The sequence below is a fragment of the Coenobita brevimanus genome, chromosome 31 (genome assembly GCF_032717465.1).
Source record: "Coenobita brevimanus isolate Jiangsu-jjx chromosome 31, ASM3271746v2, whole genome shotgun sequence".
NCBI lineage: Eukaryota > Metazoa > Arthropoda > Malacostraca > Decapoda > Coenobitidae > Coenobita > Coenobita brevimanus.
Window position 1 is genome coordinate 1962641 of NC_136984.1, and position 14230 is coordinate 1976870.

The 14230-nt window shown below is 43.0% G+C and overlaps 1 protein-coding gene across 1 annotated transcript in view; it reads left to right on the forward strand.

The window, feature by feature from the left end:
• LOC145395490 (synaptotagmin-7-like) overlaps positions 1–7087 on the forward strand; it is a 27815-nt gene extending 20728 nt beyond the window's left edge. Inside the window, exons 5-8 of the mRNA XM_080269096.1 lie at positions 1209–1380; positions 1703–1912; positions 5569–5571; positions 6987–7087. Of these exons, the coding sequence (XP_080125222.1) occupies positions 1209–1380; positions 1703–1912; positions 5569–5571; positions 6987–7087 (486 nt within the window). The remainder of the gene's footprint in view (positions 1–1208; positions 1381–1702; positions 1913–5568; positions 5572–6986) is intronic.
• Positions 7088–14230: the final 7143 nt, after the last annotated feature.

The window sequence follows — 14230 nt, forward strand, 5'->3', positions numbered from 1 at the left end:
GGGTGGTAAGTACCCCAACCGAATGTTTTTCAGCAGGTAACTTTTGGTTTCTTTCATAGTTTCCTTGGTGCTAAAATTTATTTAGGATATTCCTGTGTGTGTGTTGATGCCACAATATGGCAGAATGACTAGTGTTAAGGTAGGACAGGTACAATACATACATCAGTGTTAAGGTAGGGTGTTTTTTTGGTGATCAGTGGTTTTTATGCATGGTTTTCTTGGTGTTGAAAATTATGTATGTATGTTTTGATGCCAAAGTATTGCAGAGTGACCTGAAAACACTACCAAAATAAAGAGCGGGTACAGTACGTATAGTAGTGTTTAGGTAGGGTGTTTTTTTTTGTTTTTAGTGGTTTTTATGCAGTTTAGCACTTTTTGATATTCCTTTGTGTGTGTTTTGATGTCTAAATATGCCTGAATGAACAGAAATCACTGCTGAATTAAGCACAGGTACTCTACAGATAGGTTAGGTATAGGTTGGAGGTGGGTCTAGGTAGGGTCTGGGTGTGGTAGGGGTATAGGTAGGGTCTGGGTGTGGTAGGGGTATAGGTAGGGTCTGGGTGTGGTAGAGGTCTAGGTAGGGTCTGGGTGTGGTAGGGGAATAGGTAGGGTCTGGGTGTGGTAGGGGAATAGTGATCATTATCTGGATGTTGCCACTACCCGGACATGCCTTTGGCTCTGTTGTGTCCGGATGATTGAGGGATTACTGTACTGTGCTGTGCAGTAGTGTACTGTGCTATACTTTGTTGTGCCATAATGTACAGTGCTGTCTGCAAGTCTGATTCTGGTGTGGCGGTGTGTACCACAAGGGGGTGCCGGATCCCTACATGGTGTATGTACTGTACTGTACCTGTAGCACAGCCCCACAGAACCACTCTCTCTAACTGAGTTGTGTCTTTTAAGTTGACTTCTCTGAGAAAATCAGCACTTTGTGGAAGGCCCTACACCCCCTTCAGAAGAACAAGTGTGTGGAGATTCAGTGTTCCCTCCTTCACTTTCTCACTCTCTCTCTCTCTCTCTAGCTCACTTTCTCATTCTCTTTCATGTGTCTTTCAGGTGGACTTCTCAGAAAAACAACACGTTCTGGAAGGCTCTACACCCCCTTGAGAAGAACAAGTGCGGTGAGATCCTGTGTTCGTTCCCTCACTTTCCCACTTTCTCGCTCTCTCTCTAGCTCACTTTCTCACTCTCTTTCATGTCTCTTTCAGGTGGACTTCTCTGAGAAAAACAACACGTTCTGGAAGGCTCTACACCCCCTTGAGAAGAACAAGTGCGGTGAGATCCTGTGTTCGCTCATGTACCAGCCGTCAACCTCAGAACTCACCCTTACTGTTATTAAGTGTAGGAACCTCAAGGCAAAGGATATCAATGGGAAATCAGGTACGTATTGCCATCCACTCACTCGATGTAGTACTGCCTGGTACGTATTATCATCCACTAGCTTGATGTAGTACTTCTTCCTTCCCATTTATCATTCCTTTTCTGTGTCTGTGCTCCTCTCTTCTTGTTTCTCACTATCATCCATCTTTATCATTCATTTTCTGTGTCTGCTTTCTTCTCTTCCTGCTTCTCACCATCATCCACTCACTTGATGTAGTGTTGCCACAACCTCAGGAGCCTAATATTCAACACAAACATGCACATTTCACGGTGATGTTTGATGTGCCGCTGTCTATCTATCTATCCGTCTATCGATCCACAGACCCGTACGTCAAGGTGTGGCTGTATTTTGGCGAGAAGCGGATAGAGAAGAAGAAATCGGAGGTCCAGTTCTGCACGTTAAATCCAGAGTTCCATTTCACGGTGATGTTTGATGTGCCATGGGAGCGGATTCGCGAGTGTCAGCTCAATGTCACCATCATGGACCACGACAAAGTGGGACGCAACGAGGCCATCGGCAAGATCATTTTAGGTGAGGAGAATGAGGACGGGATTGCTAGGTGGGTGTGGGGGCAGAGTGAGGCTGAGGGCATGCTAGGTGAGGAGAGTGAGCACAAGGGAATGCTGGGTGGGGGTAGAATGAGCACAGGGAATTGTTGGGTGGGTGTAGAGTGAGACTGGTGGGAAGGGATTTTTTTTTTTTTTTTTTTTTTTTTTTTTTTTTTTTATGCGAGGAAGAAGGAACCAAAGGCCATGAGCCCGCAGTAACGGTTCCCTCCAAGAGAAAAACAAAATACAATAGAGAGCCAAATTCAAGATCCGATCATTTTGAGATGCCTGGACACACTGCGTTTGAAAGACTGGAGATCATAGGCAGGAGGAAATACAGACAGAGGGAGACAGTTCCAGAGCTGACCTGTTGCATGAATGAAAGACTGGGAGTAATGGTTAACTCTTGCATTAGAGAGTTGGACAGAAAAGGGATGAGAGTTTGCTGCCAGACGGGTGCTACGCGCCCGTCGTAGAGGTGGAGGAATGCAAGCAGACAGTTCAGAGGAGCAGTGACCATTAAAGTAGCGATAGAAAAGACATAAAGATGCAACAGTGTGGCGAAGAGACAGAGGTTGAAGGGAGTCAGTAAGAGGAGGAGAGTTAATGAGACGAAAAGCCTTTGACTCCACCCTATTGAGAAGAGCTGGATGTGGGGAGCCTCCCCACACATGAGAGTTGTACTCCACACAGGGGCGGATAAAACCCCTGTATAGAGTCAACAATTGTGCAGGGGCAAAGAAAGAGCGGAGTCGGCTTTAGCACACCCAATCTCTTGGAAGCAGATTTTACAAGAGATGTAATATGATCTTTCCAAGATAAGTCCCGAGTAAATGAAACCCCAAGCATGTTCAAGGATGATGCAGGATTAATCTGAATATTATTAAACATTAGTGGGTATACCTGTGGAAGATTTTGTCGGGTTGATAGGTGTAAGAACTGAGTCTTAGAAGCATTAAAGACAACCATATTATTTTTACCCCAGTCAGAGATATGAGCCAAGTCAGACATTAGGTGTGCCATAGCCTCATCCCTTGTTTCTTGAAGTAACTGCTGAGATGGGCGTTGCGGGAACCGAATGGAAAGGTGAAGGGTGGAGTCATCAGCGTATGAGTGGATAGGGTTAGATGTACAGCTTAGAAGATCATTGATGAATAAAAGGAAGAGAGTTGGTGATAGGACAGAGCCCTGAGGAACACCACTGTTGATAGATCTAGATGGCCATCTACGACAGCAGCTATAGAACGCCCAGAAAGGAAGCTAGCGATGAAGGTACAGATAGAAGGATAGAAACCGTAGGAGGGCAGTTTGGAAATTAAAGATTTATGCCAGACTCGATCGAAAGCCTTTGAGATGTCAAGTGCAATGGCAAAGCTTTCGCCAAAGTCCCGAAAGGAGGATGACCAGGAGTCTGAAAGGTAGGTGAGAAGATCGCCAGTGGAGCGTCCCTGACGGAACCCATACTGACGATCGGAAAGAAGGTTGTGATAGGAAAGATGCCTTAAAATTTTTTTATTAAGAATTGACTCGAAAACTTTTGAAATACAGGACGTTAAAGCAATTGGACGATAGTTGGAGGGTTGGGAGTGGTCACCCTCTTTGGGACTGGCTGAATGAGAGCAAACTTCCAGCAAGAAGGAAAGGTACAAGTTGACAGACAAAGACGAAATAGTTTGCCTAGGCAGGGTGTAAGTACACAGAAGCACAGTTCTTGAGAACAACAGGAGGGACCCCATCAGGCCCATATGCCTTGTTAGTACTGGAGGCCAGTGATGGCAGAAAATACATCAACTGAAGAAATTTTAATGTCAGCCATGAGGAAGTCAGAGGGGGAAGTGATGGAGGAACAGCACTGGAATCGTCTAAGGTGGAATTGGAGGAGAAAGTTCAGGTGAAGAGATCTGATTTATCAGTAGAAGAAATAGCTACAGAACCATCAGAGTAGAAAAGAGGAGGGAAGGATGATGAGGTAAAGTTGTTAGAAAGATTTTTGGCAAGGTGCCAGAAGGAGCGGGAAGAATTCGAGTTGGAGAGTTGAGAGCATTTAGTATGGATGAAATTATTTTTAGTAGAGCGAAGAACAGACTTAGCACGATTCCGGGCAGAAACGTAAAGACGATGTGATTCAGGGGTGGGTTGGCTCCGGTACCTTTTGTAGGCCTTCTCCTTGTTGCGGACAGCATTAGAACAAGTGTGATTAAACCAAGGCTTTCTTGCGTTAGTCAAAGGATATGAGAAAGGAATGTATGCTTCCATGCCCGAGAGAATAACCTCCGTAATGCGCAAGGCACACTCAGATGGCTCACGGCCACGGAAGCAATAATCATTCCAGGGAAAATCAAAGAAGTACTGCCTGAGGGCCTCCCAGTCCGCGGCTCCAAAATGCCACAGACGACGCTTCCCTGGAGGGTCCACAGGCCGTACTGGAGCGATAGGACAGGTTAAGGTAATAAGGTTGTGATCGGAGGAGCCCAACGGAGAGAAAAGATTAACAGAGTAAGCAGAAGGATTAGTTGTGAGGAAGAGGTCAAGTATGTTGGAGCTCTCTCCAAGGCGGTCAGGGATACGGGTAGGGTGCTGTACAAGCTGCTCTAGGTCATTAAGGATAGAAAAGATGTAGGCTTGTTCACCAGGTGGATCCGTGAAAGGAGAGGAGAGCCAAAGGTGGTGGTGAACATTGAAATCTCCAAGAATGGAGATTTCAGAGAAAGGAGAAATGGACAGAATGTGTTCCATCGTAGAAGTAAGATAGTCGAAGAATTTTTGATAGTCAGTAGAATTAGGGATAAGTAAACAGTACAGATATATTTAGTCAGAGAATGACAGGAAAGCCGAAGCCAGAGAGTGGAGAATTCAGAAGAATCAAGTTCAGGAACACGAGAGCAAGATAAGTCGTTGCGTATGTATACACAACAGCCACCTTTGGCTTTGAAATGAGTATAGAGAAAGTAGGAGGATACAGAAAAGGGTTTGCTGTCAGTTGCCTCAGACAGCTGAGTCTCGGTTAGAAAAAGAAGGTGAGGTTTAGAGGAGGAGAGGTGGTGCTCAACAGAGCGAAAGTTAGAGGAAAGGCCGCGAATGTTGCAGAAATGAAGAAGAAGAGAGTCAGACAGTGGTTCCAGGCACCTCGAGTCGTCACCGGGAGAGGGGCAGATGTGGGGCATTTATGGTCCCCCCTGGGGACTCCGAGGCTGGGTGAATTGACGCCATTTTGGTAAATTTTGAATAGGAAGTGTAGTGTGTACTGTGCATGTAGTTTGGTGAAGATAGATAGAGAAATTTGTACTGGAGAGCATGCTGGCCTACTCTCTGTGTAACTGAGACACTGAAAAAGTTCAGCAAAGGGGGATGGTCAGGAACTAGTCCTGAGGGCTGATGAAACGGGAGCTCCAGCACTCCCTGTCATCAGCTTTCCATCCACCTCGGGAGTACTGCCCTGCTCGACTGGTGCTACAGTCTACTCCACTGATTGGTAGCGTATTTTGGCTGTGGTCATGCTAAGTGGGTAGAATAAGGCTTGATCATGCTAGGTGGATAGAATGAGCACTGGGACATGTTGAGTTAGTGGGGGTAGTGAGGCTAGACCATGCTAGGTGCGGGTAGAATGAGGCTAGATCATGTCAGGTGTGTAGAATGAAGCTGGTAGGAAGGTCATGGTAGATTTATTTGGCTGGGGTCATGCTAGGTAAGATTGGGGTCATGCTGAGTTGGTGTAGGTAGGAGGTGAAGGATAAGATCATGCTAGGTTGGTAGAATGAATACTGGAGCATACTGAGTGGGTGTAGTGTGAGGCTGTGAGAGGATCATGCTAGGTTAATTTGGCTGGGGTCAGTTGTGATATTGTGTCTGACCTCACCTGCCAACTACTTAACCTTTGACCTCCCAGGTAAGACTGGTAGTGGTACATTTGATGATAATTTACATATGTAGGTATGTCTGTCTGTCTGTCTATTTCTCCCGTCTTTCCTGTCACTTCTTATTGCTTTTCTTTCCTTTACAGGTGGCTTTACATTGAGTGACAAGCCAAATGGTTTCCTGTAAGCTAAGAAACCATTTACAACGCTGGGTGGTAACCATATAACCAAACCATACGTGCTCCCTACGTGTCAACAAGTGGGTTGGTGGAGGGTTAGTGCCCCTTCCCGGAAAACAAATAACTCAGAGGCAAATGGCCACCCCATACAGGATTATGGCGTCTGGCAATGGATAGATAGATAGAAGTATGTCTGTATGTGGTGAAAAAGGTATATCTGAGCAAAGTTGAAGGAGGGAAGAGGCGAGGTAGGCCAAGGAGAAGGTGGAGGGATATGGTGGATGAGTGTGTGAGGAAGAGAGGTTTGGAAGTCGGTGAGGCCTGGGAACTGACAAGAAATCGAGCTGGCTGGATGAATGTTGTGAGAAGTGCATGATCAGGGATTTGGCACCCCTTTTTAACGTGACAGCGTCCGGATTGACTCTGTTGGATATGTTTATGTGAAGCTACAGAATGTGGTAAATGTTTTTGGCGTATCTGATAGAGCCAGGATTCCGGGGGCTTGAATGATGAGTGAAAGGAAGCGTGGCCCATTGCATTGGGCAAATTTGGGCTGTCTGGACATTGCTACTCCTCACCCTGCCCTAGGGTGGGAAAGGAGGTGCGGATGATGATGTATGTATGAGTTTATGTATATGTGTGTACGGTATTTATGTATACATGGTATGTATGTATGGATTCGTGTATGTATGAATATGTATGTATGTATTTATCATACGAGTTCAGTGTCCTCAGTACTGGACAGAACCGGGAATTTTCAAATCTTAATAAAGTAGGGAACCCCTGGGTAGGGACCTATGAGCTTCACGACTATGAGCTGATAGGCGGAGGGCGGTACGCTTAATACCCTGCCAGTGCAATGCCTCGGCCAGCTGTGCGGGTATATATTTATCAGTGACCTCTCTCATCTTACCTGTCAGCTAACGTATGTATTCCTGTCTCATGTATGTATGTATGTCTGGTATGTGTGTATGTATCTACCTCTCTCACCTCACCTGTCAGCTAATTAACCTTTGCCCGCCAGGTAAGGCAGGCAGCGGCACATCGGAAACGAAACACTGGGGCGACATGATCACCAAACCACGACAGACGGTGGTGATGTGGCACCGCCTGAAGCCAGAGTGAGGCAGGCCCTAACACATTCTCCTAGGCGACTTAATATCTCTTACTCTTTACTGTGAGACCATCCCTACTTTATTTTCCTAAGTGATTTATTTTGTTCACAGCTCCTTACTTCCCCCTCCCACCCTCCCTTTAACTGAAGCTCCCCAACACATTTTCCTAAGAGATTCATTTTGCTTATAACTCCCTACTTCCCCCTCCCACCCTCCCTTTAGCTGAAGCTCCCCAACACATTTCCCTAAGTGATTTATTTTGCTCATTACTCCTTACTTCCACCTCCCACCCTCCCTTTACCTGAAGCTCCGTAATGCATTTCCCTAAGTGATTTATTTTGCTCATTACTCCTTACTTCCACCTCCCACCCTGCCTTAATCTGAAGCTCCTAAACACATTTTCGGAATTGATTTATTTTCCTCATGACTCCTTACTTCCACCCCTCACCCTGCCTTAATCTGAAGCTTCCTAACACATTATCCTAAGCGATTTATTTTGCTTATACTCCTTACTGGCCTGTTCTATTCTAAATCCTTAAAGGCAAGAGTGAGACCAGACACCGCCCTTCCTCCACCTCCCTAACACATTCTCCTAAGTGGTTTATTCCCTCCCTGCCTTTACCACCCCTCTTCAAAGTAAGCTACATGAGTAATTACTTTATCCATAATCGTTTTTTTTTAATAGTAGTAGTGGTGGTGGTGACAGTAGTAGTAGTAGGTGGTGGTGGTGGTAGTAGTAGTAGGTGGTGGTAGTAGTAGTATTAGTAGTCAGCCTCCTTCCCCTTTCAGTGACGGCTTTCCACACTGCTCGATCTCTGGCATCCTCACCTATTCATTCTTATCCCTGCTGCATCTCTGGCAGCCTCCCTATTCAGTTCCTTATCTCTGCTTGATCTCTGGCAGCTTCCCTGTTCAGTTCCTTATCCCAGCTCGAACTCTGGCAGCCTCCCTATTCAGTCCCTTATCCCTGCTTGATCTCTGACAGCCTCCCTATTCAATCCCTTATCTTTGCTCGATCTCTGGCAGCCTCCCTATCCAGTCCCTTATCCCTGCTTGATCTCTGACAGCCTCCCTATTCAATCCCTTATCTTTGCTCGATCTCTGGCAGCCTCCCTATTCAGTCCCTTATCCCTGCTTGATCTCTGACAGCCTCCCTATTCAATCCCTTATCTTTGCTCGATCTCTAGCAGCCTCCCTGTTCAGTTCCTTATCCCATCTCATTCTATGGCAGCCTCCCTACTCAGTTCCTTATCCCTGCTCGATCTCTGGCATCCCCCCTATTCAGTTTCTCACATTCCTACCTCCAACATTCACACTTCTCGCCCTCCACACTTAGTTGTCATCCTCCGTCGTCTTTGAATGGCGGATGTTCACGCTGCTCGATCTCTGGCAGCCTCCATGTATATTAAATTATTGTAGGTGTATATTGTAGTCTGATAATGTATAAATTTTGTACATAGTGTATATATTGTATTAGTATAGTACTGATGTATATATTTTAATTCAATAAATGTTAAGTCTGGCGGCCATTTTTTTGTGAGAGAAAAAACAAAATTTCTAGAGAGAAACTGGTGTACAGTGTACGATGTGGTGTGGATGTGGATGTGATAGGAAGCGTTAGGAGGAACACACTGAGGTGGTTTGGCCATGTGGAGAGGATGGAGAGTGAGAGACTGACGAGGAGAGTGTATGTGAGTGAGGTGGATGTGGAGTTACATGGAGAGACAGACTGACAAATGAGGAAGTGAAGGAGTGTTGTGGTGTGGATGTGGATGTGATAGGAAGCGTTAGGAGAAACACACTGAGGTGGTTTGGCCATGTGGAGAGGATGGAGAGTGAGAGACTGACGAGGAGAGTGTATGTGAGTGAGGTGGATGTGGAGTTACATGGAAAGAGAGACTGACAAATGAGGAAGTGAAGGGGCGTTGTGGTGTGGATGTGGATGTGCTAGGAAGCGTTAGGAGAAACACACTGAGGTGGTTTGGCCATGTGGAGAGGATGGAGGGTGAAAGACTGACGACGAGAGTATGTGAGTGAGGTGGAGGGGGGAAGAGGGAGGGGGAGGCCGAGGATGAGATGGAGAGGTATATGAGAGAGGGGGGTGCGAGTTGGGAGCGGGGCAGTGAAATGGCGGGGGACAGGGCGACGTGGAGGCGATTTGTTTGTGGCCACCCCAAACGGGATTGAGGCGTCTGGCAATAGATAGATAGAAAGTGGTTTATACGTGTCGTGAGAGAAGTGGTTGGGGTTTATTGCTCACGTAATGCCACTCAGGGATGAGAGGCTGGTCACTCAAATGTCAGGACCAACTTGCCTAGCCCCGGCCTCCTACTCTCCTCATGGAGCAACACAGGACTGGATGATGGATGGATAATATTTACAAATGTACAGACTTGGCTGTTTATACTTTCATTTACACTTTGTTACGGGTCTTTCAGCCAGGTAGGAATGTTTGTAATTTTTATGTACAGGTAAGAGGGTTGGGTTTATCGTGAGTTTACTGTATAATAGAAGGCTGTTCACGGGTGTACAGTGAGCAACAGTAGTAGTGTCGCGGTTTTGTCCGATGATTAAATGTAACTCGTGAAACATTATGAACCGTCCGTATGACAGACGGCGGAATGTACCAGACGCTTAGCCCGTTACCTTATGTTTTCACCAGATTTCATGGGGGGCGCGATAGCACAGTGGTAGCGCGCTGGACTTGTGATCGGGGGATTGCAAGTTCGAGCCTCGCCCGGGCTGCCGTGCCGGGAGGGGTACGGGTAGCTCCCTCCTGTAACCCTAGCGGGGTTATATAGTCCAATACAGGGCTTAGCTCTTGGGAACTCCATTTCTCCCATTTCACCAGATTTCACGACACGATTATTGTTGCTTCCTGTACATTATGCCCATATACGCTCCACCTTGTAGCCATTTTCTTGCTCTATTTTCTGCCTTGTTTGGCTTGGTACCTTTATTTTGTATTTTTATTATTATTTATTTTTTTCAAAGATTCCATATCTCATTTTTCGAGTTTATAATTATATACAAGGGAGTTTTTTTTTTTAATTTAATTTAATTTTCTTTTTATTATTGTATTCCTTTCATGTTTCCATACACCAGTTTTCGAGTTAATTAGAGAGACAGGTGTAGTTCATTTTCTGTGTAATTTTTCAAGTTGTTTATAATTACAAGCGTGTGTGTGTGTTTATTTTATTCTTTTTATTCTGTTTATTTATTGTATTTCATGTTTCCATACACCAGTTTTCGAATTAATTAGAGAGACAGGTGAAGTTCATTTTGTCTCATTTTTCGAGTTGTTTATAATTACAAGCGTTTTTTTGTGTGTTTATTTTATTGTTTTTATTGTTAATTTATTTTATTTATTGTACTTCATGTTTTCATATCTCAGTTTTCGAGTTAATTAGAGAGAAAGTTGTCGTTCATTATCTCTCCCATTTTTCGAGTTGTTTATAATTACAAGCGTGTTTTTTATTTATTTATTCTTTTTATAGTTTATTTTATTTATTGTATTTCATGTTTCCATATCTTATTTTTTGAGTTAATTAGAGAGACAGGTGTAGTTCATTACGTGTCATTTTTCGAGTTGTTTATGATTACAAGCGTTTTTTTTGTGTGTGTGTGTGTGTGTGTGTTTATATTATTCTTTTTATTTCTGTTTATTTATTTTATTTATTGTACTTTATGTTTTCATATCTCAGTTTTCGAGTTAATTAGAGAGACAGGTGTAGTTCATTTTGCCTCATTTTTCGAGTTGTTTATAATTACAAGCGTGTTTTTTTGTGTTTATTTTATTCTATTTATTGTTTATTTATTGTATTTCATGTTTCCATATCTTGTTTTTCGAATTAATTAGAGAGACAGGTGTAGTTCATTAGCTGTCATTTTTCAAGTTGTTTATAATTACAAGCGTGTTTTGTGTGTGTGTGTGTGTGTGTGTGTGTGTGTGTGTGTGTTTATTTTAGTCTTTTTATTCTGTTTATTTATTGTATTTCATGTTTCCATATCTTATTTTTCGAGTTAATTAGAGAGACAGGTGTAGTTCATTTTCTGTGTAATTTTTCAAGTTGTTTATAATTACAAGCGTGTGTGTGTGTGTGTGTTTATTTTAGTCTTTTTATTCTGTTTATTTATTGTATTTCATGTTTCCATACACCAGTTTTCGAATTAATTAGAGAGACAGGTGTAGTTCATTTTCTGTGTAATTTTTCGAGTTGTTTATAATTACAAGCGTGTTTTTTATTTATTTATTCTTTTTGTAGTTTATTTTATTTATTGTATTTCATGTTTCCATATCTTATTTTTTGAGTTAATTAGAGAGACAGGTGTAGTTCATTACGTGTCATTTTTCGAGTTGTTTATGATTACAAGCGTTTTTTTGTGTGTGTGTTTGTTATTCTTTTTATTTCTGTTTATTCATTTTATTTATTGTACTTTATGTTTTCATATCTCAGTTTTTGAGTTAATTAGAGAGACAGGTGTAGTTCATTTTGCCTCATTTTTCGAGTTCTTTATAATTACAAGCGTGTTTTTTTGTGTTTATTTTATTCTATTTATTGTTTATTTATTGTATTTCATGTTTCCATATCTTGTTTTTCGAATTAATTAGAGAGACAGGTGTAGTTCATTAGCTGTCATTTTTCAAGTTGTTTATAATTACAAGCGTGTTTTGTGTGTGTGTGTGTGTGTGTGTGTGTGTGTGTGTGTGTGTGTGTGTGTGTGTTTATTTTAGTCTTTTTATTCTGTTTATTTATTGTATTTCATGTTTCCATATCTTATTTTTCGAGTTAATTAGAGAGACAGGTGTAGTTCAGTAACTGGGTCCGCACCATCTTTTATAATTACACACCAGCGTGGGTTACCATCTGAAAAGGTGGTGCAGAAAGGCCTCTTAACCCCGTCCTTCGCCATCACGTTGCCATCCCTCCAGGTCCCACCACCCAGGTAAACTTCTGTCAATACACCTTGCAAAGTGAACTGGGGTATACATTGCCTCTTTAGTATACCGCTCTCCCTCCAGGTCCCATCACTCAGGTAAACTTCTGTCAATACACCCTGCAAACTGAACTGGGGTATACATTGCCTCTTTAGTAAACCGCCTGGGTAGGTAAGTGTAATATCTATCTATTGCCAGACGCCTTAATCCCGTAAGGGGTGGCCACAAACAAATCGCCTCCATGTCGCCCTGTCCCCTGCCATTTCACTGTCCTGCTCCCAGTTCACACCCCCCTCATATACCTATCCATCTCATCCTTGGCCTCCCCCTCCCTCTACCCCCCCTCCACCTCACTCACATAACCTTTTATATATTATTTAAATTATCTTAAAATCAACATAAATAACAGAACAGGGTGGGGGGAAGGAATTTGGGAGAATGAATCACAATGGAAGAGGTGTTAGGGCTTCAAAACGACTTGGAATGCGAGAACATACACACACACACACACACACACACACACACACACACACACACACACACACACACACTATCTCCGGCTGACCACATCAGCGAGAAGGTACGGAACATGTATACACTGCTTGCAAATATGAGAATAGCATTCACATACATAAATGAAGACATGCTAAGAAGGATAATAACATCATTCATTATACCAACCCTGGAATATGCATCAGTAGTCTGGAGTCCTCATCTCAAAAAACACATAGACAAGATTGAAAAAGTTCAAAGGGCCGCTACAAGATGGGTACCAAGCTTAAGGGACCTAAGCTACGAAGAAAGACTAAATCAACTGAATCTACCAACACTACAGGAGCGAAGGAAAAGAGGTGGCATGATAATGCTATATAAGTGCATATCAGGGAAGGAGAAAATAGTCATAAATGATTACTTAACATATGGAGAAGCATCAGCAAGAGGACACTGCAAAAAACTGCATAAGAAGAGAGGTGATAAAGACGTAAGGAAATTCAGTTCCCCAAACAGAGCAATTGATCAATGGAATGCACTACCGAATGAAATAGTGTGTGCCAAAACAATTCACAAATTTAAGGATATGTACGATAAATATGGTTTAAGACACGGGACGGTACGAGCTGGACTCATTCCTGTAAAGATACAATTAGGTAAGAACACACACACACGATACTCAAATACAGTATACAAACAAAAACACACACACACACACACACACACACACGATAAATATGGTTTAAGACACGGGACAGTACGAGCTGGACTCATTCCTGTAAAGATACAATTAGGTAAGAACACACACACACACACACACACACACACACACACCGAAGTACCCTACATACATACACATACATACATATACATACACACATACATACCATGCATATTTACAGATACACACATACATGCTGTACATACTGTACACACATACGACTACATACACACCTACATACATACACACATGCATACACACATACGTACACACACTGATCGCATACAGGTTCATGTGGAGTGGGTGGAGAATGAGAGACTGACTTGGAGAGTGTATGTGAGGTGGAGGGGGAGACCAAGGATGAGATGGGATGGAGTGGAGAGGATGGTGAATGAGAGACTGACTAGAAGAGTGTACTGTTGAGAGACTAACTAGAAGAGTGTACCGTATGTGAGTGAGGTGGAGTGGAGAGAGGGGAAATGAGTTACAGGGAGGGCAGCCAAATGGTAGAGGACAGGGCAACATGGAGGCGATTTGTATGTGGCCACCCCTTACGGAATTAAGACGTCTGGGAAGAGATAAATAGATAAAGATAATATTGAGTTATAATGATAAATCGCTTAGAAATCTTTGTTGTTGATTCCTAGTTGTAAGTTTGATTAATTTTCGCAGGAGGAAGTAGGCAAAGAGGAAGATTTTAAACTTCTTTCCATCACCATCCTGCAGAAAACAGTTATAATCTGCTGTAATTTTCGTGTAGTGACGTAAGATTTATTTTTGAAGATCGGACAGGACAAAGAGGAAAATTTTACGCCTTCTTGCCCTTCCTATAAATCAGAATTAGAGTTTTAACCCTATTTATTGTTCTTCCTCCAAATCAAAATCTGAGTTATAACGGGATTTTATAGCCTCCTTCCTCCTGTAAATCAAAACCTTAATTATGACGGAAATTTACAGCTTCATTGTTCCTTCTGCAAATCAAAACCTGAGTTATAACGGAA